The 27,284-nt window shown below is 33.4% G+C and overlaps 3 protein-coding genes across 5 annotated transcripts; 1 reads left to right on the top strand and 2 right to left on the bottom strand.

Annotated features, from left to right (window-relative positions):
- Positions 1-2,423: 2,423 nt before the first annotated feature.
- Positions 2,424-7,793, top strand: LOC104902140 (palmitoyl-acyl carrier protein thioesterase, chloroplastic). 3 transcript variants are annotated; one of them, XM_010689831.4, is made up of 7 exons: positions 2,425-2,752; positions 3,477-4,163; positions 4,279-4,412; positions 4,948-5,061; positions 5,432-5,603; positions 5,766-5,834; positions 7,207-7,793. In XM_010689831.4, the coding sequence occupies exons 2-7, from the start codon at positions 3,657-3,659 to the stop codon at positions 7,474-7,476; spliced, it is 1,266 nt and encodes a 421-aa protein (XP_010688133.1). In that variant the 5' UTR covers positions 2,425-2,752; positions 3,477-3,656; the 3' UTR covers positions 7,477-7,793. The 3 variants fall into 3 exon arrangements, with proteins under 3 accessions (XP_057247075.1, XP_010688133.1, XP_010688134.1); XM_010689832.4 differs by having other exon boundaries at positions 2,425-2,823; XM_057391092.1 differs by lacking the exon at positions 4,948-5,061 and having other exon boundaries at positions 2,424-2,823.
- A 5,215-nt stretch (positions 7,794-13,008) lies between these two features.
- LOC104902139 (protein yippee-like At3g08990) lies at positions 13,009-18,881 on the bottom strand. Its single transcript, XM_010689830.4, has 5 exons — positions 18,232-18,881; positions 14,658-14,701; positions 13,892-14,000; positions 13,748-13,803; positions 13,009-13,371 (listed from the first exon to the last, which is right to left on the bottom strand). Exons 1-5 carry the CDS (start codon positions 18,325-18,327, stop codon positions 13,281-13,283), a joined length of 396 nt encoding a protein of 131 aa, XP_010688132.1. The 5' UTR covers positions 18,328-18,881; the 3' UTR covers positions 13,009-13,280.
- A 4,890-nt stretch (positions 18,882-23,771) lies between these two features.
- On the bottom strand, positions 23,772-27,127 carry LOC104902138 (protein yippee-like At3g08990). The gene is made up of 5 exons (XM_010689829.3): positions 26,715-27,127; positions 25,569-25,612; positions 24,772-24,898; positions 24,628-24,683; positions 23,772-24,135 (listed from the first exon to the last, which is right to left on the bottom strand). The coding sequence occupies exons 1-5, from the start codon at positions 26,808-26,810 to the stop codon at positions 24,051-24,053; spliced, it is 408 nt and encodes a 135-aa protein (XP_010688131.2). The 5' UTR covers positions 26,811-27,127; the 3' UTR covers positions 23,772-24,050.
- Positions 27,128-27,284: the final 157 nt, after the last annotated feature.

Genomic DNA, 27,284 nt, shown 5'->3' with positions numbered 1-27,284 from the left:
TGTATATAGATCATGAATAGTAAAACAACCTAAAAGAGAGCGCTACGTAATGTCGTTTATTAATTAAAAACAACTTTTAGTATATTAGTATTGATAAGTATATAGAGTTTTCTTCTTTTTTATCAATAGCTTCAATCTTTAACATTTCCCCCGAAAACTAACATTTTAGGACAACACGTTGAATGACGACTTTGAAGTTAGAAGGCAGATGATATAACGTTGGCCCTTGCGTCAAAAGCCGGTGTCAAACTCAAATGAAATTGGTCAAACATACAAAGACATACCTAAAGTTTTGTTTTATTTGTTTAGCTAGATTTTGCTTTTCCACTCAATTAGAAACTTCTACGTCTTCATAACCCTTGTTTATTTCATCTATGAGAATATTATGGTTTGTTTATGTATTTTCTATAGATTTTTGAACAAAAGATAAATAAGTTTAGATAACGTTCAATAACTGATAAATGATAATATAAGATTCTTTTAAACTATTTTTTGATGCATAACTTTGATTACTAAAACTATAATTACATGTTATGAGTCAAGTCCAACAAGATTGCATATGAAACCTAAATGCAAATATTGGAAATTTAATAAGAAATGGAGGAAGTTCTATAAACAAATCCAACAAGACCCCTATATGATTGTTACGGCTAAGTTTTTTCTTATGTATATATCACAAACAGTAAAAGTAGTATAACCAAGTTTAAACTTTGGCATAATAATCACCGGTAGTAAAGATCAAATCATACAACAATGCACAATATTTCTAATTTACCAGGGGATATTGACCCGTTCCGTGACATCTACAATTATTTTAAAACATAAATCTAGATATGAACGAAATTTGCAATCAAAACAATTATTAAAAGCAAATTTTGGAGAAAATAAAGCTCAAATAAGTTTCCGGATAAAATTAACAAAAAGTTTACACGTTTTATAATCGATTCAAAAAACACCATATATGTAAGTTATGTCAAGTTAGTCAAATGAGGACATAATATATATCACACTCCAACATCAGAATTGCACTAGATCCACATCTAACAACCAACATATGTCTACTTGGCCTAGCAAAAATAACAAGGGATGGAGGGAAAATCTTCATGCACACACATTACTTGTGTGTTATAAACATGTATATCAAAGTAGAAGTCAAGTATAGCTGGTTTTCTCCTTAACATCAAATATATACACACCAGTCTTAAGAAAAACCATTTAACAAATTACAATATCAAAAACAAGATTTTAGTTTATTAATATTAACCGAATAAATAATTTCATTAGATATCATAACCAATATTGGAATATAAAATTTATATTTTACCTAATTAGGGTATGTTCTCTTTGACATAAAACAATTGCGTTGAACTAAACTGTTTGCAACTGAACTGAATTAAATTATAACTAATAAAAATGATAATTGGAGTTGAACTGAACTGATTGCAAGTGAACTATACTGAACTGAACTGATTGCAACTAAGCTGAACTGAAATGAAAATAAGTTGCGAAGAACAGGCCTTTAGAACTATTCTAGTCTACGCCATAAGGCATAGGTTAAGAATTTCAAGATTTCATTATTTAAAGTAATCCCTCCCTTTTTTTATTTGCAACAGTTTTCGTTTTTAGGTGTTTTTATTTAGATGCAACATTTCCTTTCTTAATAAAGGATCCGGACCAATTTGATCATCTTATCCTCATTTTACCTACCTTACATGCAAAAAACATGGAAAATTGTGTTAAATTTCACTCTATGTCATATTTTCTTAATATTTGTACAAAAAAATATTTATTGCAAGTAAAAAAAAAAACAGAGGTTCCATAATACAACAACTATTTGAAGATAATTAGTAAGGAATCATGTAAGACTTTTTTTTGGCTTGATTGAACCTTGAAATGAAAACTTTTTTTTCGTACATTAATATTATACAAGAATTTTAATCGTCTAAACATATGCCTCGTTACATAGGTTAGAAAAACGCGATTAAAAAATTGAACATTAGGAATCACTTAAGTAAGACTTTTTTTTGGCTTGATTGAACCTTGAAATGAAAACTTTTTATTCGTACATTAATATTATATAAGAATTTTAATCGTCTAAACATATGCCTCGTTACACAGGTTAGAAAAACGCGATTGAAAAATTGAACATTAGGAATCACGTAAGTAAGACTTTTCTTGGCTTGATTGAACCTTGAAATGAAATTTTTTTGTTCATACATTAACATTATACAAGAATTTTAATCGTTTAAATATATGCCTCGTTACATAGGTTAAAAAAAACGCGATTAAAAAATTGAACATTGGTCGAGTATTACCTTCAAAAAGAGGAGGCGGGAGGAAAGGGGTGGCCAGGTGGACTCTATAAAGTTCACCAAAAAAAAAAAAAAAGGTGGACTCTATAAGAAGAAGTAGCTGGACTTACATTTTGTCTAATTGTCTCCTCCACCCAATTCCATTTTCTCTTTCTTTCTTTCCAGAAACCAAAATAACAATTTCAATTTTTTTTCATTCTTTGGATTTCTCCAACTTTTTTTTCTCAATTTTCACGAAACCCCCTTAAAACAAACAAAAACCTACGTCCCAGAAAAACTTTTAAAGTTAAACCATATTTTAAAAAGGGTCATTACTCATTATTATATTTTGTAATTTCTCTGCAAAACAAATAGAAGAAAGAAAAATTTACCTGAAGAAAAGAGAAGAAGATACGAGAAAAACAGCGCAGAAAGTAGAGAGAGATAGAGAGAGAAAAAAGGTCAGAGAAGTAATTGATTTTCTTCTCTTTTTCTACAAATTATGATGATAATTTCTTCATTTTGAATCAAGGTGATTTTTTTTTCCACTGTTTTTTGATGTTTGATCTGATGGGTGTTGATTGATTTAATTTTATTGAAATGGGTTTGAATGTTTGATTCAATGTCTAAAATGGGTTTTGTTCTTCAGGGTTTTTCCCCATTTTTTTGGATGATTTGAGGTCAGATCTGAATTGGGTTTCTGAGAAATTAATTAAATTTGTTTGTTGTGGTTCAATTTGTTTTATTTTAATATGCTTGTTTGCTTATTTTTGGCCTGATGTTTTGCTGTTTTTTATGTTTGATTTCAATGTTTGTTTCTCATTTTCCGGAAATATTAGTAAATTTCAACAACCAATTTATTTATACATTTGCAGAAAAGATCATTAATTTGCAACACTATGAAACCTTAATTTGGAGTTATATATTTGGAATGCTAATAAATAATTTGATGTATTTTCTGGCAAGCAAATTCCTTTACTTTTCTATGCTAAGGTAAATGAATTTGAGTTCTGACAGCATATTTTATGTGGTTTTCTTTTGGGTGTATATTATCTGATTTCTTGGGTGGTCCAAGTTTGTTGCAGAAGTTCACCATATAGTACCTAATTGTTTTTTGTATGTATTGCTATGTTACATAAATGCTTCTTGTATGCCTTTAATATTTGCATTGTTGATTGGATTCAGGGTTCATGAGTGCAAAACTATGTGGTTTCGTGAGGCAGACATTTCAGTGATTCTCTTGGCTTCTGAGCTCTTGTAATCCTTGCAATTATCGACATTGCCGAAGGAAATTTCTGATTTTGTGGTGTGGGTTGTTTTGGAGGATTAAATTGATCTGTTGGTGGGTATATTAAGTTATTGATCATGGTTGCCGCAGCTGCAACTTCGGCTTTCTTTCCTGTTGCGCCGTTACCTTCTGATTCAGGCTCGAAACCCTCTTCGACAAAGCTTGGTTCCTCGAATTTAGATGTCTGTGGCAAGAAGTCAAAATCTGGTTCATCTGGGGGTTTGAAAATGAAAACTAATGCACAAGCTCCTCCTAAGATCAATGGTACCACGGTTGGCCTTGCTTCGGCTATGGAAGGAGTGAAGAGTGAGGAATCCTCATCTCCTCCTCCAAGGACCTTTATTAATCAGTTGCCTGATTGGAGCATGCTTCTTGCTGCAATTACTACAGTTTTTTTGGCTGCCGAGAAGCAATGGATGATGCTTGATTGGAAACCAAAGCGCCCTGATGCTCTTATTGATCCTTTTGGTCTGGGGCAGATGGTTCAAGATGGGTTTGTTTTTAGACAGAACTTCTCTATTAGGTCGTATGAGATAGGAGCGGATCGGACGGCTTCTATAGACACGTTAATGAATCATCTGCAGGTATCTATCTTAAGTTTTGACGGATGGCTGTGAGATAGATGCAAATTTACCTAATTGATAGTCTTATGGAGTAGTTTTTTGTTACTAACTTAGTATGGGAGCTTTATTTATGCAGGAAACAGCACTTAATCATGTAAAATCAGCTGGGCTTTTAGGTGATGGGTTTGGTTCAACCCCAGAAATGTGCAAAAAAAACTTAATTTGGGTGGTTACTCGAATGCAAGTTCTTGTGGATCGTTACCCAACGTGGTAAGTGACATGAGGATTCTGGCTGATGATTGTGGATATTTTGATATTATATACTGAAAGATGGTGTCCTCCTTTTAGTTTGGTCCAAGTGCTGTATGCTTTCCTATCTTGTTTCTCTTTTGTGTAAGCGGTGGGGGAAGGGGCATGAGGTTTAGGTGATAATTTCTAGTCAAGAGTCAAGACTCAGTGCTAACCTTTTTTTCTCTTTATATTTTCGATTCTGAATATTTTATGAAGTGACATGAGTTTATATTTGGAGGACTGACTTTACTTGTAAGTTGTTTTTTTATGCTGGGATATCTCTTCTGCTTTTTGACTTGTGCTATATGCCTATATCCAAGTTGATTGGCTTATGTGCTTATCTGTATGAGTCATGGGATGATTGTGGCAAAATACTTGGTTAGCTTGTTCAGTGTACCCTCAGGCGCATAGCATAGAGATCGGAGATGCATTATTTTGATGACTGGAACGCATCATGATAACCCTGTGTATGAAAAAAGGAATTATCTTGATTAAAGGCATTCATGTTATGCAGGGGAGATGTTGTTCAAGTAGACACTTGGGTTAGCTCATCCGGGAAGAATGGTATGCGTCGTGACTGGCTTGTCAGAGACTGTAGTACTGGTGAAATACTTACAAGAGCCTCAAGGTTGGCAATTGTTCTTTGATCTGTACAATCCTTTTGCATTCATTAATTCCCTTGGGGTTAAGTTACAGCTGTTTGAAATGATTTTCCAATAGATTCTGTTCTTATATTCATTTTATTAGCCATATCTCATAGAATGAGTTGCTGAGCCTGTACTATACTTGGAGAATCATGACAAACAGTTAGGAACTTATAATAGGCTGATACTGCATTTGACACTTTTTGAGGGAAGGGAAATGGAGAAGGCTGGTGTATACTATTATTGGTGCCAAATTGCAATTTTAGCATTTGAATTTTTCTTCTTCTTTGATTTTCCATGAGTGCGTTATAGAAGTATAAGATAACTGATAAATACATTTTTTGAATTTGGAAGTGTATGGGTGATGATGAATAAACACACGAGGAGGTTGTCAAAAATGCCAGATGAAGTGCGTGGAGAGATAGGGCCTCACTTTGTGGATACTCCTCCTATTATTGATGAGGATGGGAGGAAGCTTCCCAAACTTGATGACAGCACTGCTGAATACATCCGTACTGGTCTCACTGTAAGTTACTTCTTACATCTTCCAAACATTTTTTTGTGTGGTAGGAGAAACTTCCTTAAGGATAGTCATTGATTGGTGAACTCACCAATCTTTGGTCACCTTTTTTTTGAAATACAGATTTAAGATCATGGTTTTCTCTGACAGTGAATTTACTATCTGCAGCCCAGGTGGAATGATTTGGATGTCAATCAGCATGTCAACAATGTCAAGTACATTGGTTGGATTCTTGAGGTAATAATTCTTAATCCAAGACTTGTTCTATGTTATTTACATGATGGATCGTGTAAGTTGTCAGCATGGGTGCCTATATAAGTTTATCTTCTTGGTGTGGTTTGATTTCATTTTCACTTGCTTGTATTGGGTTGTTGATCTGTTGTACGCTTCTACTAGGCTGATATGTTTGTTTGAAGCTCATTGCATTCACCAATAGGGCAGGGTAAATAGATTGAGTCATTATCGGCAAATTATGAGCTTGTGATTATATGGGATTGAATCAATATTTTGTTATTAAATCCTCGCTCTAGAGCAATCAGAGAGCATTTCTTGTACATGTTTGAGACGAGCAATCAAAGAGCATTGTTTGTAAGGCCTGTATATCTATCATGCTCTGGGCGTAAACTTCTTTTATAGGCATTGTGTTAATGGAACCATTGGACATTTTTCCAAAAAAAAGCAACAAAAACATAGTAATGAGAAGTATCCCTACTTTCTTACAGCATAGGATGTTGTTCCTTATATACTGTACTTAGTAGAGATATGGTTGCAGCTCAATTTCTGCTAATGTTAGGCCCAATTCACTTTAACTGTAGAGGAGTAATGTTTAGTAACAATCAGTTTCAATCAGTTTCAGTGGGTTCTAATAAGTAAAAAATCAACAAACTGCATATGGGAAAAACACAAGAAAATCAAGGTTCAATCAGTTATAACAAGTCTCTGAATCAGTAAAATTCAGTTTAACAGTGAAAATAATTTCAGGTCCATAAATAAGGTGAAGTGAATAGGGCGGTAGTTTTACTATGCTTGTACTGTTTTCGTCTGTGAATAGTTTCGTCCACATATATTAGGTGCAAAATAAAAGATAGTCTTAGCTCCTTGTCTTTGGAAAGAAAACAAATTCTTGGAAACCAAAATGCTGTCTGTTTCCATTTTTCGTGAATGGAGAAATACAGTTGAAATTTAGAAAGTGATAGTTTCTTTCATCGTCACGTGATACGAGCTGTAGTATTACAGATTTTAATGGTGTCTTCATAGTCTTGAACAGGCGATCAAAGTGTTAAACCGCTCTAAAACAAAATACGCTTTTACAACTTCAGCCATCTGTTGCTTTTGCCTAATAGTCTCTGTTATCTATTTATAGAGTATGGCTAAATTTTCGTCCCGTAAGTCTAGTGGGGGCATTTCTGTAACTTCAATCTGTACGAGGTCCACAATTGTCCTTTCAGAAGTCGTTTAGCTATACGTTTGTCCTATTAACGCAGTCTTAGATTATGTGTGGCATAATTTTTGGCTTTATATTCTTATTTCGAATGTCATGTACTATGTTGTATGTTTGCCTTCTGAGATATACTATAACGTTTATGATAATTACTTGATGGGTTTGCAGAGTGCTCCACAATCAATTCTAGAGACCCATGAGCTCTCTGGCATGACTTTAGAGTACAGGAGGGAGTGTGGAAGAGACAATATGCTGCAGTCTCTCACTGCTGTCTCAGGTGCTAGTGTTGGGGGACTGCAAGATTCTGGTAATGTCGAGTGCCAGCACTTGCTGCGACTCGAGGATGGGGCAGAGGTTATGAGGGGAAGAACCGAGTGGAGGCCGAAGCACGCTAAGAACTTCGGGAAGTTGGGTCAAGTTCCAGCAGAGAGTGCCTAGTGATCATCTCTCTGATATTCTTGTGCAGAACCAAATCTTGGATTTTCAAATGCTTTTACTCCTCTTCTCTTCCCCCTTTCTTACCTTTTTTCTATATATGTTTCTTTTTTTTTTCTTTTTTTTTTTCGAATTTGCGCCGCCGTGGTGAATGATTCTACAAAACCCCCCATGTAATTAGCCTATGATGTGTATCTTCTACCTCCCCCATCTTCCTCATCTTAATGATCATGGTAGGACAATGAAAAGAAATTAGGGATATGTTTTGTTCTTTAATTCTTTTTTGGATGGTTGTTATGGTAAGTATCTTGTTCAGAGCAGAGGGCTATTCACTGATTCTTTTTCCAATATCTTAGTTTAATTCCATTTTTCAAGAAATGACAAGTGATAGATATACTCCCTTTATTTGAATTGAAATCACAACTTCATCTTGTACTATAAATTCTGTTTTGTCTCTAATGTTTGGTTTACATACAACATATTTTCACTTTTGACAAACAACTGTCCTTAAATGTACATGTAAACCCTTATGAAGTGGGTGACATTTACTATTGAATAATGACTTTTTGCTCTAGTTACTATATATATTGTTCAATATGTACCATAAAATAGATCAAGTTACTATATTATTCAATAATGTACCATATAAGGTGGTTAAAGACTTCAAATAATAATAAAAAAAATCCTTGTATAGAAATTAGTTTGTAAGTTAATGTTCTACAATGGTTAGATTTTAATCATTTTCCAACTGAAGGCATAAACAGTAAAGACTTTTACAATGAATCTTTGTTATGAGCTTAGAGTTTGAGCTTTATATAATTGGTCTTCTAGCTCTCGACCTTTTAAACTTTGTTATTCTAAAGTTTTTTCAAAGAATAGATAAATAAATAGATAATAATTATAATCAAGCGGGAGTTCTATTAATTTTAAGGTTGGTAAATTCAATTCTCACCTTTTCGAATTAGGAGGACCGTACCGGTTTAATTTTGGGCAGAACGCTCAATTTTCAATCTAATTGTCTAAAAGTTCTTTGTGGATTAAGATTTCCTTTTATCGAGGAATGATAAAACACTATCAGCTAGAGGGCACCTTGCCCGCTATCAGGGACAATGTTGTAATTTATAAACTCATATTTTTATATCAAAAACACTTGTTATTAATAAAGTGATAAACTAACCCATGTTTATGTGTTTGAGACACTTATTACTTACAAAACGATCCTTGTTACCGTGAATTTAATGTAACTTTTGTCAAAACGTAAGACTGATTTCTAACAAAAAGTAAAAGTTGCCTCAATTTGCGCGTTTTCACTAGCTTTTTTCCAACAAAAGTGTAACTTTATTTTTATAAAAACCCATATTTGTATTAAAACACTTGTTACTTATACATCAACACCTATTTGTGTATCTTATACACTTGTTATTTACAATTCAACCTCTATTAGTGGGCAAGGTGCCCTTTAGCTGATAGTGTTTATCATCCCTCTTATCGATACACTTGTTATTTACAATTCAACCTCTATTTGTGTTTATTAATATGCTAAAATTACAACATTGCCCCTGATAGTAATATAAAACAGACAAGAATTTTACAATTTACATTAAGCTCAAGCTTCCTTTTTACATGCGAGCCCCTCCAAAAGCGCAGGCAAGATGCTCCCAAACTAATAGTGTTTTATCATTCCTCCCTTTTAAGTTTAATCTCCTTCACTTTGGATTGTGCCAGTTATAGTTAGTTACTGTGTGATTATAACAAAAACAACATAGTAAGAAAAAAGAAGTCAGTAGCTACTCCCTCTGTTTCAAAATATAAGACATTTACGCTTTACGAAAATTTGCTTTGACCACAAATATTTCTCAAATACGATATATAAAAATTATATCGTTGGATTCGTCTTGAAAAATACTATAATAATATTATTTTTTAAATTTTTTTATCAACATATATTGAGAGTAATTAATGGTCAAAGTTCGACCTCGAACTTCGTGCGTGCTTTATATTGTGAAATGGAGGGAGTAGAAAATAAAGTTTATATTCCAGGCGTTCTTTCACGTGCAAATGCACTGTACTATCTGAAAGTTTGAAGCTGGCAGTTATAAATATTTGGTCCCTCTTTCTTAAATTTTGAAGGAAACGTGTACTACTTTTTTCTGATAAGAGAATCCAAAAAGAAGAATTTTATGTGGGCCATGGGCTCTTTTTAGGGCTCATTACAGAGGAGGGGCCCGATATAAAACCAAAAAGTCTGGGCTGGGCTGTCAGTGTTTCAACAGCTGTTGTATTTCTGTATACACTGTTTTTGATAACCTACTTGAGGAGACAAAATTGATAAGGAAAAAAAAAAACTATATGTTTCTAAATTTTAGCAAGAGGGACCAAATGGTGAAATTAAATTTAATATTTTCTCCATTCTGTTTTCCTCGATGAAACGTTTGCTTTTTCACGTAATCCAACGTGTTTCTTTAATTATTATATCTTTAGTTGTGGACATATAAAAAATGTTATAATTTTATAGTATGTATCGAGAGGAATTTAACAAGATCACGAATAGTCTCATTTCAATCAATATTTCATTTAAGATAGAATGGAGGAAGTAGTTGAGATACACTAATTTACAAATGTAAAGAAAAAATTGAGATAAATACTCCTATATAAATACCACTACTAGTTTTCGATTGAATGTAATAGTTTTAGTTATCTTATCTAACGCTATAAGACACTAATTAGCTTTTGTCTTTAAATATTTATGTGAATTCTATAACTTTACGAGACTACTTTTACATGACATTTTTGGGAGTGACTTTAATCATATTTGTGTTTATAGTTGACTTTATGCTACTTCATCTGTTTAAAAATTATTGTAACACCCACCTTCTCAAAGATTTTAACATATCACTTTATTCATTTTTTAATTATATATTAGTAAAAATTACTACAAATTATTGATAGTTTAAAAATTCACAATGAGACAAATTCAACATAATGTCACATAATTACCTTATTACATGTATATTGGTGAGAATTTATTTTCATAATTTATGAATTTAGGAGGTGATTTTTAAATACGTTATAATGTATTGAAGCATAGTCTTCCTAAACATCACATGTAAATGTCCTACATTAATATAAGATAGTGCGTGCGCCATGTGGTACAGACTCATATTTAACATGATGACTTTTTACACCTAATATATAATGATCTACTGAACCTTAGACAACATAATTACATCAAATATTAAGTTGTTTCTAAAACTTAATAATCATCCATAATTCCATTTAACATAGCTATACCTTAAAATTGCATACAATTTACTTTCGTCATTTCAATTTAGTTGTGACACTTTTAAAATTACAGACTCCTAACAATTTTTTGGAGAAAAAGAAGTTATTATTCAAAATAAAAGTCTCAAAACTAAATTAAAACTTTCTAAAATAAAAAGTGTCACAACTAAATTAAAACGGCGGAAGTAACATTTTTGGTTCTCCAGAAAGTTAATCATCAAGTGTAGGTTTGTCGGTAATAACAAAGTCAATGAAGTATATTCTTCCTTGTACACTTTTCAATTTTAGATTGGATTAATATTTGTTTATTATTGAAAGATGCTAGTATCTCTTTTTTTTTTTTTATAAAAAAAGATGGTAGTATCATATTCAAAGAGCATGTGCTTTTCCAGATATATGGTGGTATAGTAGGGCCTTCAAAACAATATGTCGCTATTTTTTCCCCTTTAAATTTTAATTTAATAAGTGAAGTTGCACCAGTTATCTCAAATCAAGAATTCATGATCCTTTTTCATGAATTTGGCATGAGGAAGACTAAAATCGGATCAAAATACTGAAATTATGGAATTATCTATTTCTGTAACCATCATTTTTTGTGGGTAAGAGCGTAAGGCTTTGCGCAAGGCTTTGTTCTTTCGGTCTTAATTTCAATTTAATATACTTCCTGTGTTTACTTCAATATTAATTATTCTTATTTTTTATTTTTTCAGTTCAGTTAAATTCGACTGTAATAAGTTAAAAAAATAAAATAAAGAACATGGTCTACATCAATGACATTTCAATTTGTGTTTCATTTTTCTACACGTTGTACATTGCCGAACCTTATATTATTCACATATTTATATTTTATGTTCACCTTTAATGAACATGAACAAACAATTTGCACTATTTTGGTCATTGAATTTTGATGGAACCCTAATCCACAAAAGTAGTTGAACAAGTTTATTAGGAAGTAAAATCTTATCTAAAATAGGAAGATGCAGCTCTATGCACGTTTGTCAACATAGCCATCATCCATCTATAAATCTGTTACATAATCAACCACTAAAGATACGATTTTAATTAGTTGGGGAGATATATGTAAATTGTAAGGTTAGATAACAACACTTCATTAATAACCATAATCATCTAGACCAAAACTGTCAAAGTTTAGCAAGCACCAAAAACCGTTTTTGGAAGAGTGTAAGGCCAATTAGCTTCTTTAAGAGTATAATGGACAATAGTGGTCTTTATGTGATAGCTTCTTTAAGAGTAATCTTGTATTTTCAGTGTGGAAATACAATTGTGCTTTTGTTAATTTTCAGCTATAACTAGTGAGCTTATTATTAGCAATTAGTAGATGGTGGTATGAGGTGTAGGATGAGCATCCTACACCAACTTCAAAACGCAAGGCAAAAAGAATGTAATGCACCAGCTCCAACATGCAAAAAGAATTCAATTATAGGACGTGTTAGATGTTGTTGGTTGATCATGGCATCATTGGAACAAACATCTTCCGTGGGAAGTGTACGTATTTAGGACCTCCTAGGTCAATGGGAAGTAAAATCTCTTAAGAAGTGCAACTTTCTATGATTTTGTTAAACAAATAACTCTACAAAATTTTAATTTTTAAAAAGATACACTTCTCATATTTTCAGATGCTAACTAAACAAGCACTAACTCTAACTTTCGATAGGAAATAGAAAAGCTTGAGGTATATAGGAATGATCATGACATAAGAAGGAACGGGAAGAGAGGAAGTTAAGCAAAAAAACAGAAGATTTTTCTACGTAGTGCCCATGTGTTTTACAAAATTCTACATTGTACGCGACTTTTTTGAACTTTTCAAATTGTACCCATAAGCTTTTTAATCGTTACTCAAAATCCCCTTATTAATAGAAGATCGAACCCCGAACCCCACTTAACCTTCAATTTCTTTGGATTATACCCAAAACCTTACTCAACTCACAAGGTTACAAAATCCTACCTTATAATCACATCGTAAGAAAGTCCTAAAATCTGGTGGTTAATATTTTGTATAAAAGCATTTTGTGTAACATATAGAAATGTAAGGGGTACAATGTGAAAAACTTAAAAAAAGTAAGGTACAACATAGAATTTTGTAAAACACAGGATGCTATATATGTAGAAATACCCTTCTAAAAGTGATAGGTCAAATTAGATCCATTTCTCCAAAAGTTTGAGGTCCTCTAACATGGGCCCAAAGAACATAGCCCATAAGATGCATAGTAATTCACAAAAAAGAAGCCCAAATAGAAGAGATATTATGAAAGCCTGGATATTAAGAAATCAGTTCTTCACATAGCATCTAACAAGAACTATGCCAAAATCAATTGGCTGCTATCTAACAAGAAAGCATAGCAGCTGCAACTCCATTACATGTAAGAACTATTCACCCTCTTGATATTAAGTACTATGAAAGTAGAAGAGATTACAAACAACCATCAATTGACAAGATCACTATAAGTCTATAAAATGGTGTAAAGAATGTACAACACAAAGTCTTTGACTTCTGTTGAATCAAATTAAGCATCATCTGTGTTCTCCATGTCGCTGAAGAGCTGAAGCGCCTGAGTGATCGTATACATGTTTCCAGTAGGGCCTAACACCTTGAATCTGTACGGTAAGTCCAAACATCATGAGCTGATCTACAAGACTAGAATGGAACACGGAAACCAGAAGCTACGTTTGCTGATAAATTTAAAGAAAAGTGGAGATCTTCGCTTATGTGAAGAGAAGAGAAAATCCAATGAAACGCATAATTGGCTAATTAGTTCTCTATCTAGTATCACATGTATTGACAATATTGTCACTGTGTAGCTAACTCATGTTAGGTAGTAGAAGTACTGATGTCAATTGTCAATACACAGGGTGTTCAACAGAGAGCTAGTAAGCCATAAGTGCAAACAAAAGCATGCTAATGTGGTATCATAAGTGCAAACAAAAGTCTATGGAGCAAATAACCTTTGAAAGTCTTAAAAGATCTACATACCTCTCTAGTATGAACTTCCCTTCCTTGTACTTTTGACTCATCTCATCCGCAACCTCCTGCAATAAGTATTATTTCCGTGATGACTGCTGTGGATGAAACTTCCGAAACAAAATGTTAAAATGTTGCATAGAAGGAGTTATTTACATATTTCCACCCGACATTTGAGCCACAGCCAACACAAAATATATCTACCACTGTATGCAATCCTGTCATCATCACCCGATCTTCTTTCTCTCCAAGGGTGATATTCACACTGAATCGAAGTACAAGTATTTTGTCACATTATTTGGAGCACATAAAATGATAAAAGGCGTGGAGGAAGAGAATTAACATAAAACACCACTAGTAAAATATAGAAAATTGGAAATTGTTAAAATGTCAGGAGAAATGCTTTGTGATGATACTTGAAATCATCAAATGCCATGACATACCATATGCAATTACTCGGACACCTATAATGCCTCATTGCCTCTCCCCGGTGGGACCATATCCATACAATTCAAGGAGGCTCTTTTACTGTTACCCCTAAATTGCAAATAGCCTATTTCTATTAGACCATTGAACTAAAGGGATCTCAGAAGGAAAAGACAGTTTGCCGAAACGTTGATTTATCAGACATCTGCCCATTATCAGAGGTTGGCACGAATTTCACAGACAAGAAAGTTATTCCTGATTGTAAGATCCCAGCAAGTAACAACTATCAACAAAAACATCCAACCCGGGGAATTCCTTGATTAGTTTCCCAGCATATAAAAAGATCTATCGGGCAAATAAAACTTTAAGGGGACAAAATATTAAAAATTGAACATCAACTCACTAATTCTGATATTAACTATGCTATTTACATTGGGCAAAGCAGTCAAATAAATCTTTTAGGGGACAAGTTATTGAAAATTGAACATTTACTTACACATTATTAAAAAGATAAGCCCTGCCATGTCTGCAATGGAATGACTGAAACAGAAAAACAAATTTAGTTAGAGAATAATGTTCTAAACCAATAAAAGTCATCATGATTAAGAAAAAAGAAAGGAAAAACAACCCCCCCAAACAAAAAAAAGAAAGCCTCTATCATATAGATGAGAAATCAGAAGGTTGAGTCATCAGTCACTGTTCATAGAGGACTAGTGATTCTGCAAATTAGTAACCCAAGCTTCAGTTTACTCATACTAAGGTTACACTCTTTTTCTTTTTGAGGACTAATATTACACTTAGATAACGGTTGTAGGACAATTTCTACAATTGAAGTTACATATTAATGATATTCTTCCTATAGAAATGCTCAAGTAAACGCAATGAATAGCAATATTTGAAATACTCTAATCTTCTACACTTAAAATTTTGAGTACACACTTGTTAAAGGACGTATACATTTGCAAGATGGCACTTAAGGACAGAGTCAGTATACAACAAGCTTTGATAGCATGTGGGTTTGAAGTGTACAAAGCAATAAAAGTCCAACTTTGTAGATGAGATAGTAGTTCCGTAAAGCATTGGGGGAACCAGGAATTTGAGAGCTACAAATAAATATATGCAACAAATTGTGTCGGCTGTTCACTAAAACCATGTTTGATCTCTCTGCTGATCTTGATCATATCTGAACATAGACCACATCTATCAGATACAAAGGTTTTTTTTTATCATTTGCTTTCAGAAATATCGGTTCAAAAAGTCTTTCTGAACATTACCAACACTGGTACGCATATGCCTATTGTAACTTAAAAAGTGATTTGTAAAACACAGTCTAGAAGTACAAGAAATTGTATGCATGGAGAAAATTTAAATGATGTCAGTCATTGAACATTTTGGAGAAGATTGCTTATAAACGACCTCAATCAACAAGCATAAGCCAGTGCTTATGTAAGACACCTATAAAAAGAATCCTCTTTCTGAGTTTTTCTTACTCATCCACACCAACATCCACACCAACATTTGTGTATGCTGCTTTAGTTGGATTATCCCATTTTCTGACGCTCACCCTTCTTCCCTTTTCCTTTTGGGGTGCCTATCACCGAAATAAATGGATTTGACTTTTAAACACAGGCGTCTGCTAGCGAGCCTAGTGGCCTAAAGACTACCAACTTAGCATTTGATCTGGTTGATATCCTATATATACGCTTAAGTTGGAAGATTGAACAGTGGTTGCAGCATTGTCGGAAGTGCTAACAGCAGAGAACATCAAGTTTCAGGACCATGCCCTCCTTAAAAGTTCACTACAAAAGGTAAGTCAGCAATATTTTTTGGAGGAGATTTGATGCTCTTTAACATCAAAGTTTACCATCATTTATAGAAATCATTTGTGGCCTTCACCAATTATAGACATGACAAGTTTAACATTTTCAAGAATGATCCTCAAGGACCTAAATTACAAGACAAAGGTTTCAAAGACATGAAGATCATACTCTAGGCTCACAGCCAATTTTGCTGCTGGGTAGCAAGAAGCTTCTCCTATAATTTTAAAGCTTCTCGTGTACGGAAAAGACCATTGATACTGGGAACATGGTACGTGGCCACGTTCCATGTTCCAAGGGACGCGTCCCGGAACGTGGTACGTGGTCTAGGAGTCTATCGGGTTTACTCTAGAGCCTGCATTCCGCGTTCCCTTTTCCGTACCACGTTCCTAAACGATCTGAGTTCCATGTAACAATGGAAAAGACAGGAGAAGTGTATATTGATGAACGAAGAAACTATGAGCAGAGCAATTAGCAAGCTTCGATTGTATATAAAAAGTGGCACTCATGATTGGGTAGAAAACATTGTCTCTACTCTCTATCATACTCTAAAAACAATTGGTGACACTTGTTTAAATTTTCATTTGAAAGAAAATACAGAAAAAACCCTTTACTTTTTCCCATGTTACCCTCGACGACAGCTTCTAAAAATAGATACATCAGTGTTCAAAAATGACAAGAGGTTACCCCTCAAGGCATGTATAGAATTATAGAAATGTCAACCTCAAAAGAAAACATATTCCTCCATGCAACCATTGCATCTTGTGTTCAAAAATGGCAAAGAGTTTAAAGATATTGTTAATTATGTTAACAAATAGTAGTAACTAACACTTTCCACTAAACAATAAGGATGTTCAGCAAAGGACCAGACATAGATTTTTTCATTGTACTTGTAAAAGTCAGGCAACGCACTGCTATCAGTTTGCTTACAAAAACACATTAAGAATCCACAATCTATAATAGCTTCAGTTCATGCACAGAACTAGATACAAGTAATATATAGTAACTGCTCCAATTCACTATCATTTTCCACAACATTTGCACTACTTTTAGAGTCACAACAGCCAGCAATGCCTAACAACCATCTAGCGCACAACGTGCTTCATATCATACCTCGTATGCCTTCAAATCACGTATCAAATAAGCGCACAATTCGATCACATATGAGTCTATTGTACATAGGAGCCAAAAAAATGATTGATCAACTAATAGTTATGCAATTTCAAGAAACGCTATAGAACCGCGACATGATCAAATCTCGCCATCCTGTTAAAATCCTCTTCAAAATGCTTATAAGCTAAACTTCAAAACTCTTATAAACTCCAAAATGCTCCCAAACCCACCCTTCTATTTACTTTTCACACGTTAAACTTCCAAATTACAATCACTTCTCTTCATTTCAAGTAAACCCCGCAATTATGCATACTAAATCACTCAACATTCAAGCAACACAGGAATCAAAACATGAAAAAAATCGCATTCATCACCAAAAACTCTTAAAAACTCCAAAATGCTCCCAAACCCACTCTTCAATTTACTTTTTACACGTTAAACTTCCAAATTCCAATCACTTCTCTTCATTTCAAGTAAACCCCGCAATTATGCATACTAAATCACTCAACATTCAAGCAACACAGGAATCAAAACATGAAAAAAATCGCATTCATCACCAAAAACTCTTATAAACTCCAAAATGCTCCCAAACCCACTCTTCAATTTACTTTTACACGTTAAACTTCCAAATTCCAATCACTTCTCTTCATTTCAAGTAAACCCGCAATTATGCATACTAAATCACTCAACATTCAAGCAACACAGGAATCAAAACATGAAAAAAATCGCATTCATCACCAAAAACTCTTATAAACTCCAAAATGCTCCCAAACCCACTCTTCAATTTACTTTTTACACGTTAAACTTCCAAATTCCAATCACTTCTCTTCATTTCAAGTAAACCCCGCAATTATGCATACTAAATCACTCAACATTCAAGCAACACAGGAATCAAAACATGAAAAAAATCGTATTCATCATCAAAAACCCTCATCCAAATTTCCCAAGAATTCACAAAAACATTTGCAAGAATAATTAAACATCGATCAAACATAAGCCAAACAAATTTACCCAACATGTTGCATTCAAGAAAAAGCAAATTATCAAAAACCCACCAAAATTTAACGTATTATAATCATCATATATCGAAAAGGAAATTGAACAAAAAAAAAAAAACAAAGAAAAAGAAAATTGACGAACCTTAGAAATGATATCATCGGCAATTCCCAGGTGAGTATCGCAATGTCTGCAACTGTAAATCCGGCCTTGTAATGTGATTAAAAATAACCTCCCCATTTTTCTGTAAATTGATTTCAAGAAACTAATAGAAGAAAAAATAACGCATATAGTAGTATTTGATTGGTACTTTATAGTAGTTGTTTAATGTGGGGAAATTTGCTGGGTGAATTTATAGTAGTTGTTTTACAAGAACAAATGAAGAATGGAAAATGTTTGTCAGAATGAAAAAGAAAAAAGGATTAGAAAGAGAGTGAAAAGAAGTTGTGAATTGATCGTTGTTTGCAGTTTGTTTTGCGGGAAAATGATGACATATTGAGTATTTATATGGGAGGGAGGAAGTAGTATATCATAAGCTTTGTTTAATTAATCTATACACTTTGACATTTTACACTAATCACAAATTGCACTTTGACCCTCGTTTGTGATTTATACGTGAATAAAAACATAGTTATGCGGGATCTTGTTAGATTCGTATTAGTATGTATTTTATTAATATGTACTTTTTATAATTTTTACAAATACAAAACTAAAGATATATGTCCTCAAAGTTTTACATTGGCATACGTGAAAAGTGTAAGTGTGTAGATTAAAATGAAACGGAGGGAGTAATTATTATAAGAGTGGACTAATTGTTTTTTTGGGCTCATACAAAATAAATTATCAGAAAATTGTGAAAAGGTTAAATCTCTAAAAGAAAGACTTTGGGCACAACATTTTAACTCATTCTTTTTTCTTTTTTTTTTTTTTTAATGCAATGCATTAATCGACTTATCTTACAACGACAAAAGCTACTTCTCTTCGGCCAGTCAAATTGGAGCAAATTTAGTTGTAAACAATGACTATCTCAAGGAGACATAAACTCTCGATTTTTTCACAATAAAATGACAAAACGAATTGTTAACACCTCTATCGATCGCTTAAAAACGATTTTGATCAATGGATTGATTCTTCGGGGAATTAAATATCTTCTTATTAATTCATTCAAGGAACGCTTCTCCTCACCTTCTTGCCTATCGATTTATCTTTTGTTCAACTGATCATCTCTAACTCGGATGCTTCCAATTTTGATAGCCCCCTTTACGGATGATGAGATCAAAGCGGTATTTTTTGACATGAACCAGGATTAGATGTGTTTGGTGCAAAAAAAAAAAAAATCAAGCATATTGGCCCATTGTTGGTAATGATTTCCGTCTAGCTATTCATGGTTTTTTTTTTTTATGATGGCCACCTCCTTCACTCTTTGACTCATATTATTATCGCTCTTATTCCAAAGATTTTAACTCCAGAAACGCCTAATCATTTTAGGCCTATTAGTTTGATTAATTCCATCTATAAGACAATTTCTAAGTTATTGATCAAAAGGTTGTGCCCTATTCTAAAAGGCACATCAGTCCTCTTCGAAATGCTTTCACACCGAACAAGTCCATTCATGCTAATATTCTTATTGTTCAAGAAATTCTAAACACTTTCCAAAAATCATAAAGTAAATAGGATTGTGTACTTTAGAGCTAGATAAGGAGAAAGCCTATGACCGTATAAAATGAGATATTCTTTGACAAATCTTATTGAAATTGGGCTTTTCAACAAAATGGCTAGAGTGGATTAAAAAATGTGTTACAGTCGTTTCCTACTTTTTAAAAATTAATGGTAATACTACTGAATCGTTCAAACCATATCGAGTTCTCTGCGAAGTAGGGATGAAAATGGACGATGTCATCCATCATCTGCTTAAACCAATTTTATTAAGCGGGTGAAAATCCAAAACAAATGGATGAAAAGCGGGTGACAGGTTAGGCTGGTGATGGATGCGGGTGCGACTTTTTTTATCCGTCACCCGACGCATCACCTGCTTAACACATATCCATCATCCATATTATCAATTACACATGTTTATTTACTTACTTTATTAAATTTTTTAGTTGGAAATTTTAATAAGTATGTATCTTATGGCACAATTTTTTGTAAAAGCTCTAATATATCTACTCACTGGCTAACCACCCGTTCAACCAGTGGATGACGGATGGATGGATGCGGGTGGTGGCCTATGCGGGTGAAGCTCCACCCGCCCTGAACCCGTTCAATTTCCATCCCTATCGTGAGGGGGACCCCTATCTCCCCATACTTATTTATTATTTGTATGGATGTTCTTATCCAAAAACTTACTGTTGAGAGTGCAACTCCAAAATCAAGCTTGGGTTTTAAATTTTACCCACAGGCTCCGCTATTCCATGCTTAATGTTTGCTGATGATAGTCTTGTCTTTTGTAAAGTTACTACTTCAGCTTGAAACAAGTTAAAATCGATACTTGATGAGTTCTGTTCTATGTCCGGCAAACTGATTAATTTTCACAAATCAGCTCTTGTACTGTCAAAGCGGATTCCTAAGTCTAAAAAGACCTTTGTGGCTAGTCATTTCGATATGACCCTCAAAGCATGTCTAGGTTGTCATTTTTGAATATTTTTTAGTTCATATTACCGTAGTAAGCGTGACCATAGTCACCTTGGCTAAAACATTGCAATGAATCCAACTCTTGGAATCGTCGTCCAAAGCAAGACGTCATACTCTTATCCAAACTAATCTGGAAGTTTTTCCACCTTACTCTTACTCCTTAGCTTTAATCCCGAATAACATTTGCAAAGCAATATATACAATATTTTAGAAGGCGATAACCTACAGGTTATAAATGCTATCAATAACCTCTGGTCTGTTATGTGGAAAATATTCTCCATCATTAATGTCTCCAAGATTCTTCTTTCAAATTTCAATTCCGCCCAATCAGGCATTTTTTCAGAGAAGCAAACAGAGTTGTTGATTGGATTGTCAATGTTGGCCATTTAGTTAACTCTAGTTTTGAAATTTCAGTTTGTACTAATTTTTCCCTTTTCTCTATTATTGTATCCGGTGCATTAAGTATTTCCCTCGAGAGTGAGGTACTACAGAGGTAGCCTAATGTCTTTTACCTTACCTTTTAAAAAAAGAAGTTAAGATGTAGTTTTGCGAGATCACAATTCTCATGCGATGATGTTTTGAAAGTTATGATAGCAAAATTCGATCAAAAAGTTATATAACTTTGAAAATATAAGTGGAAGTCACAGTATAACTAGTAGAAGAGAAACAGTATTAGAACTAATTAGGGTAAGACAATTTGCCACTAATTTATTTACTTTGTACTGCTAGTAATAGATCTAGATTTTAATACCCAACAAATAATATTGATAGTAGAATAGTAGTTATATGAATTATCATATCGGATTCGTGTTAACATTTTCAACCATAATCCGACCCGTTTAACAAACGGGTTGTGTCGGGTCAACACGCTTACTTAAACAGGTTAGAAACCTTGACCCAAACCCGCTATTTCCGGGTCGGGTTAACGAGTCATGCCAACTTTTACCACTTCTATCTTTAACTCTCAATAGTCCACTTATCCTCTATTATTATTTTTCTCATATAAGCATTATTTCCAAAAGTATATATGTATAAACTATAAGGTGTTCTTTAAGGAAAAACATATATAATTTGGACTACGATACTAAATTATTGACTATGAACTACCCTTCTTCTTCTTCATTTGCTTTGGGTAAGAGACTAAGACTTTATTCTTTTAGTTTCAATTTTAATTCAGTTAGGTTAAGTTCAATTTAAATTGTTTAGTTTATTATTATTATTTTTTTTATTTTTTTTTAATTTTTTTTTAGTGTAGTTCAATTCAGCTCCCATAAATATAAAACAAAAAAAAAAAAAAAAAAAAAAACAGTTTAATTTTTCTATTCACGTGCATTGCCGAACCTCATATTTGGACACATCTATATCTTATGTTCATCTTTAAAGAGCATGAACAAACAGTTTGCACGATTTTGGTCATTTAATTTTGATGGAACTCTAATTCACAAAAGTAGTTGAACAAGTTTACTAGGAACTAAAATCTTATCTAAAAGAAAATCTTTTGTTAACATAGTCATCACCCATCTTTTGAAATTTCAGTTTGTACTAATTCTTCCCTTTCCTCTATTCTTGTATTTGATGCATTAGTATTCCCCTCGAAAGGAGGGTAGCCTAATGTCTTTTACCTTACCTTTCAAAAAAAAAGTTGAGATGTAGTTTTGCGAGATCACAATTCACATGCGATGATGTTTTGAAAGTTATGATAGCAAAATTCGATCAAAAAGTTCTATAACTTTGAAATTAAAAGTGGAAGTCACAGTATAACTAGTAATAAAGAGAAACATTATTAAAAACTAATTAGGATAAAACAATTTGCCACTAATTTATTTACTTTGCTAGAAATAAATCTAGATTTTAAAACCCAACAAATAATATTAATGTAGAATAGTAGTTATATGGGTTGTGGTGTCGAATTCGTGTTAACATATTCAACCCTAATCCGACCCGTTTAACAAACTTGTTGTGTCGAGTCAACACGCTTACTCAAATAGGTTGGAAACCTTGACTCAAACCCACTAATTTCGGATAGGGTTTACGAGTCGTGCCAACTTTTACCACCTCTATTTCTAACTCTCTATAGTACAGTTATCCTCTATTATTTTTTTCATATAAGCATATATTTCCAAAAGTATATACATATAAACTATAAGGTGTTCTTTAAGGACAAAACCGATAGAATTTGGACTAGAATACTAAATTATTGACTATGAACTACCCTTCTTCTTTTTCTTTGGTTATGTTTGACAACAATGGCTGAAATGAAGTTGAAACTGATAAGGTGGCTGAAACTGATTAGGTAGCAGCTGAAATTGTTAAGGTGCTGAAACTGATAAGTTAGCTGACTGCATACCTATTTGGAAAAATTATTTATAACTGCAATAAAATATCTTTTTAGACTTAAAAAGATTAAAAAATAAAAAATAAAAAAAATCAGCATCTTTAAATCTGTCACATAGAAGGTATAGTAAGTTAGAACAACCACTAAAGATACTTTAATTAGTTGGGGATATATATGTATAACAACACTTCTGATCATCAACAACCCATAATCATCTAGCCTAAAACTGTCAATAGTTCAGCAAGCACCACACACCATTTTTGGAAGAGTTTAAGGCCATTAATAGCAAATATTTAGTTATACTAGACAAGTCACAAGTACAATGACAATAGCGCTCTTTATGTGATAGCTTTTATAAGAGTAATCTTGTATTTTCAATGTGGAAATAGAATTTTGTGCTTTTGTTAGTTATCAGCCATTAACTAGTGAGCTTATTAGACACTTAATTCTCTGAGACTCAAAAGAATTCAATTATAGGAAGTGTGAAAAGTCGTTAGTTGATCATGACACCATGGGAAGAAAAATTTCTCGTGGGAAATCCTACTTACTTAAGACCTCTTGGCTCCTAGATAAGTAGCTTTATCCACTTTATAAAAAGTGTAACTTCCTATGTTTTTGTCAACCAAACAACTCCACAATATTTTAATTCCTATATTCTTGGATGCTAACTAAACAAACACTTTTGAAAGCCTGAATAATAACAAATCAATTCTTCACATAGCAAAGATTAACAACACTATTTAACAAAAAATGCATAGCAGCCAACTGATTTTGGCATTATCCACCCTGATAGAATCTGTAATTTCGTATACTATGTATATGGCTATGTAATCTTAGTTTCCTAATTTCGTATATTACATATTCTATTACACCCTATTGATATTAAGTACTATGAAAGCAGAAGAGATTTCAGACAACCATCAATTGACAAGATCACTATAATATGCCATATGTTTTAAAGAATGTACACAAATTCTTTGGCTTCTGTTGAACCAAATTAAGCATCATCTGTGTTCTCTGCAGCTGCGTCCTCTCTGACACTCATCATAAATGCGTGTTCCCAAGGGTTGAGCAGCTGTTTTCTGTACGATAACTCAAAACATCATGAGCTGATCCAAGATTACAATGGAACAGGGAAACAAGAAGCTATAGTTCCCTCCATTTGCCAATAACTTTAACATAGTGATGTACCATGAACGAGGAGAAAGATATAGAAAAATGGAGATCTTCGCTCATGTGAAGAAAAGAGATAGAAAATCCAATGTTAAGCTTATAACAAAAGAAACGCATTATTGGCTAACTAGTTCTCTATCTAGCATCACTTACATTGACAATATTGTCTCTGTGTAGCTAACTCAAGTTAGGTTTAGTCGGATAGTCGAGTGTATTGATGTCAATACACAGGGTGTTCGATGGAGAGCTCGTAAGCCATATAGCTAGACTCTATAACAACACATTTTTGTACTCTATGAAATCTTGGTCCATGGTCCAAGAGCATGCTAATGTGGTATCATAAGTGCAAACCAAACTCTATGAAGCAAACAACCTTTGAAAGTCTTAAAAAATCTACCTACCTGCCTAGCATGAATTTCGCTTGCTTGTACCTCTGACTCAGCTCATCCGCATCCTCCTGCAAATAGTATTATTTCCGTGATTACTGTCGTGGATGAAACTTCCGAAACAAAATGTTAAAATGTTCGATAGAAGGAATTATTTACATATTTCCACCCGACATCTGAGCCACAGCGGACACAAAATATTTCTTCCACCTTCTGCATTCCACCCAATACTCCCGTTCCTATTATCACCACCGGAGGCACATTCTCCTCAACGGTGATATTCACACTGAATCAAAGTACAAGTATTTTGTCACGTTACTTCAAGCACATGAAATGAGAAACGGCATAGAGGAAGAAAATCAACATAAAATGCCATTAGTAAAAATATAGAAAATTTGAAATTGTTAAAATACCAAGAAAAATGCTTTGTGATGATACTTGAAATCATCAAATGCCATGACATACCATATAAAATTACTCGGATGCCTATAATGCATCTGCCTAGATGAACCATATCCATACAATTACTCGGATGATACTTGAAATCATCAAATGCCATGACATACCATATACAATTACTCGGATGCCTATAATGCATCTGCCTGGATGAACCATATCCACACAATTCGAGGAGGCTCTTTTATCGTTACCCCTAAATTGCAAATAAGGCTATTTCTATTACACCATTGATCTAAAGGGATCTCAGAACGAAAGGACAGTTTGCCGAAACATTGATTTATCAGACATCTTCCCATTATCAGAGGTTGGGAACGAATTTAACAGACGTGAAACTTCTTCCTGACTGTAAGATCCCAGCAAGTAGCAACTATCAACAAAAAGATCTACCTACGCAGTGCAACTAACTAATTCTGATATTAACTATGCTATTTACACCGGGCAAAGAGTCAAACCAAACTTTAAGGGGACAAGTTATTGAAAATTGAACATTTACTTACATATTTTTAAAAAGATAAGCCGTGCCATGTCTGCAATGTAATGACTGAAACAAAGGAAACAAATTTAGTTAGAAAACAATGTTCTAAACCAACTCATTCTGCAACTTAGTAATCATCAGTCACTGTTCACAGAGAAGTAGTGATTCTTTAACTTAGTAATCCAAGCTTCACTTTACTCATACTAAGGTTACAATTGAAGTTACAATTGAAATGTACAAGTAAACACAATGAAGAGCCAAATTTAAAATTCTCTAATCTTCTAAATTTGAAAAATTCAGTATGCAGCAAACACTGATAGCATAATGGATTTCAAGTGTACAAAGCAATAAAAGATCAGTTTTGTATATGAGATCGGAGTTCCGTAAAGCAATTCCTAACAACCATCTAATGCGTGAAAGTGCTTCATATCATACCTCCTACGCCCTCAAATCACGTATCAACCAAGCTCACAATTCGATCTTTATCGTACATATCAGCCAAAAATAGGATTGACAAACTTATTACCACACTTATTCTTGCATACCAGGTTTTCCATCCAACAACTTAATTTAGAATTCATACTCACCCCTAATAGTTAGCTACCAAGTTCACAAAACGCTATAAAACCGCACCATGATCAATTCCCAATTTCCTGTTCGAATCCTCTTCAAACATTCCCAATTTCCACATACTGCCTATAATCTAAACTTCCAAACTCTTATAAATTCGCTCCGAAATGCTTCCAAACCCATCATTCAATGTACTATTACACGTTAAACTTCAAAATTTCAATCACTTCTCTTCATTTCAAGTAAATCCCACAATTATGCATACTCAAAAACTCAACATTCAAGCAACACAAGAATCAAAACATGAAAAAAAAAAACACATGCATCACCAAAAACCCACATCCACATTCTCAAATTTCCCAAGAATTCACGATTTAATTTGAAAGAATAACCAAACCATCAATCAAACAAAAAGACAATAACGTGTTCAAGAAACCCAATAAGTTAAACAAATTCACCCAACATGCATGTTGCATTCAAGAAAAAGCAAAGTAGCAAAAACCCACCAAAATTTAGCATATTATAATCATCATATATTGAAAAAGAAATTCAAGTACTAAAATTAAACAAAGATAAAAGAAAAAGAAAATTGCCGAACCTTAGAAATGATATCAGCTGGTAGTCCCAGGGGGGTACCGCAATATTTGCAAGTGTAATAGTCGTCTTGTGATGTGATCAAAAATAACCTCCCCATTTTTATGTAAATTGATTTCAAGAAACTTTATAGTAATTGTTGAACACTAATAAATTGTTGTGTGAATTTGTAACAGAAATGCAAAATATATGATGATTATAGTACAATTAAAAAGGAAATGTGAATGAAAAATGAAGAATGGAAAATGTTTGTTAGAAAGAGAGTGAAAAGAAGTTGTGAATTTATCGTTGTTTGCTGTTTGTTTAGCGGGAAAATGATGATATATTGACACGGGAGTTGGGAGCCAAACTTCGTTGCAAATTTAATTTCTTTTTTTGCCTTTTGCATGGGTTGAAAATGTCCAAAAAAAGAAAATTGGTTTTACGACCCGTTTGGTAGTTGGTCATAAATGGTGGTAATGGGTTGAAAGTCGTAGCCATGTTCTCCCAAGCCTATTTTTAGTTCACAGTTGCAATCAGTTCAGTTCAGTCATTTAATCTCTGATAATAAAACAATGATAATTATTATTATCGT

The sequence above is a fragment of the Beta vulgaris genome, chromosome 8, assembly GCF_026745355.1.
Source record: "Beta vulgaris subsp. vulgaris cultivar EL10 chromosome 8, EL10.2, whole genome shotgun sequence".
NCBI lineage: Eukaryota > Viridiplantae > Streptophyta > Magnoliopsida > Caryophyllales > Amaranthaceae > Beta > Beta vulgaris.
The sequence above is the reverse complement of the archived record's forward strand: the minus strand, read 5'-3'. Positions and strand labels throughout refer to the sequence as shown.

Coding starts and splice junctions, on each gene's coding strand:
- LOC104902138 (XM_010689829.3), bottom strand. CDS start 26,810: ATGGGGAGGTTATTTTTGATCACATCACAAGACGACTATTACACTTGC. Junction 25,613..26,714: donor CAGCTGATATCATTTCTAAG/GTTCGGCAATTT, acceptor CCTTTGTTTCAG/TCATTACATTGCAGACATGG. Junction 24,684..24,771: donor CAGATGTCGGGTGGAAATAT/GTAAATAATTCC, acceptor TACTATTTGCAG/GAGGATGCGGATGAGCTGAG.
- LOC104902140 (XM_010689831.4), top strand. CDS start 3,657: ATGGTTGCCGCAGCTGCAACTTCGGCTTTCTTTCCTGTTGCGCCGTTA. Junction 5,062..5,431: donor ATACTTACAAGAGCCTCAAG/GTTGGCAATTGT, acceptor TGAATTTGGAAG/TGTATGGGTGATGATGAATA. Junction 5,604..5,765: donor ACATCCGTACTGGTCTCACT/GTAAGTTACTTC, acceptor TACTATCTGCAG/CCCAGGTGGAATGATTTGGA.
- LOC104902139 (XM_010689830.4), bottom strand. CDS start 18,327: ATGGGGAGGTTATTTTTAATCACATTACAAGGCCGGATTTACAGTTGC. Junction 14,001..14,657: donor GCTTATCTTTTTAATAATGT/GTAAGTAAATGT, acceptor ACTTCGATTCAG/TGTGAATATCACCCTTGGAG. Junction 13,372..13,747: donor GGGAAGTTCATACTAGAGAG/GTATGTAGATCT, acceptor CTTACCGTACAG/ATTCAAGGTGTTAGGCCCTA.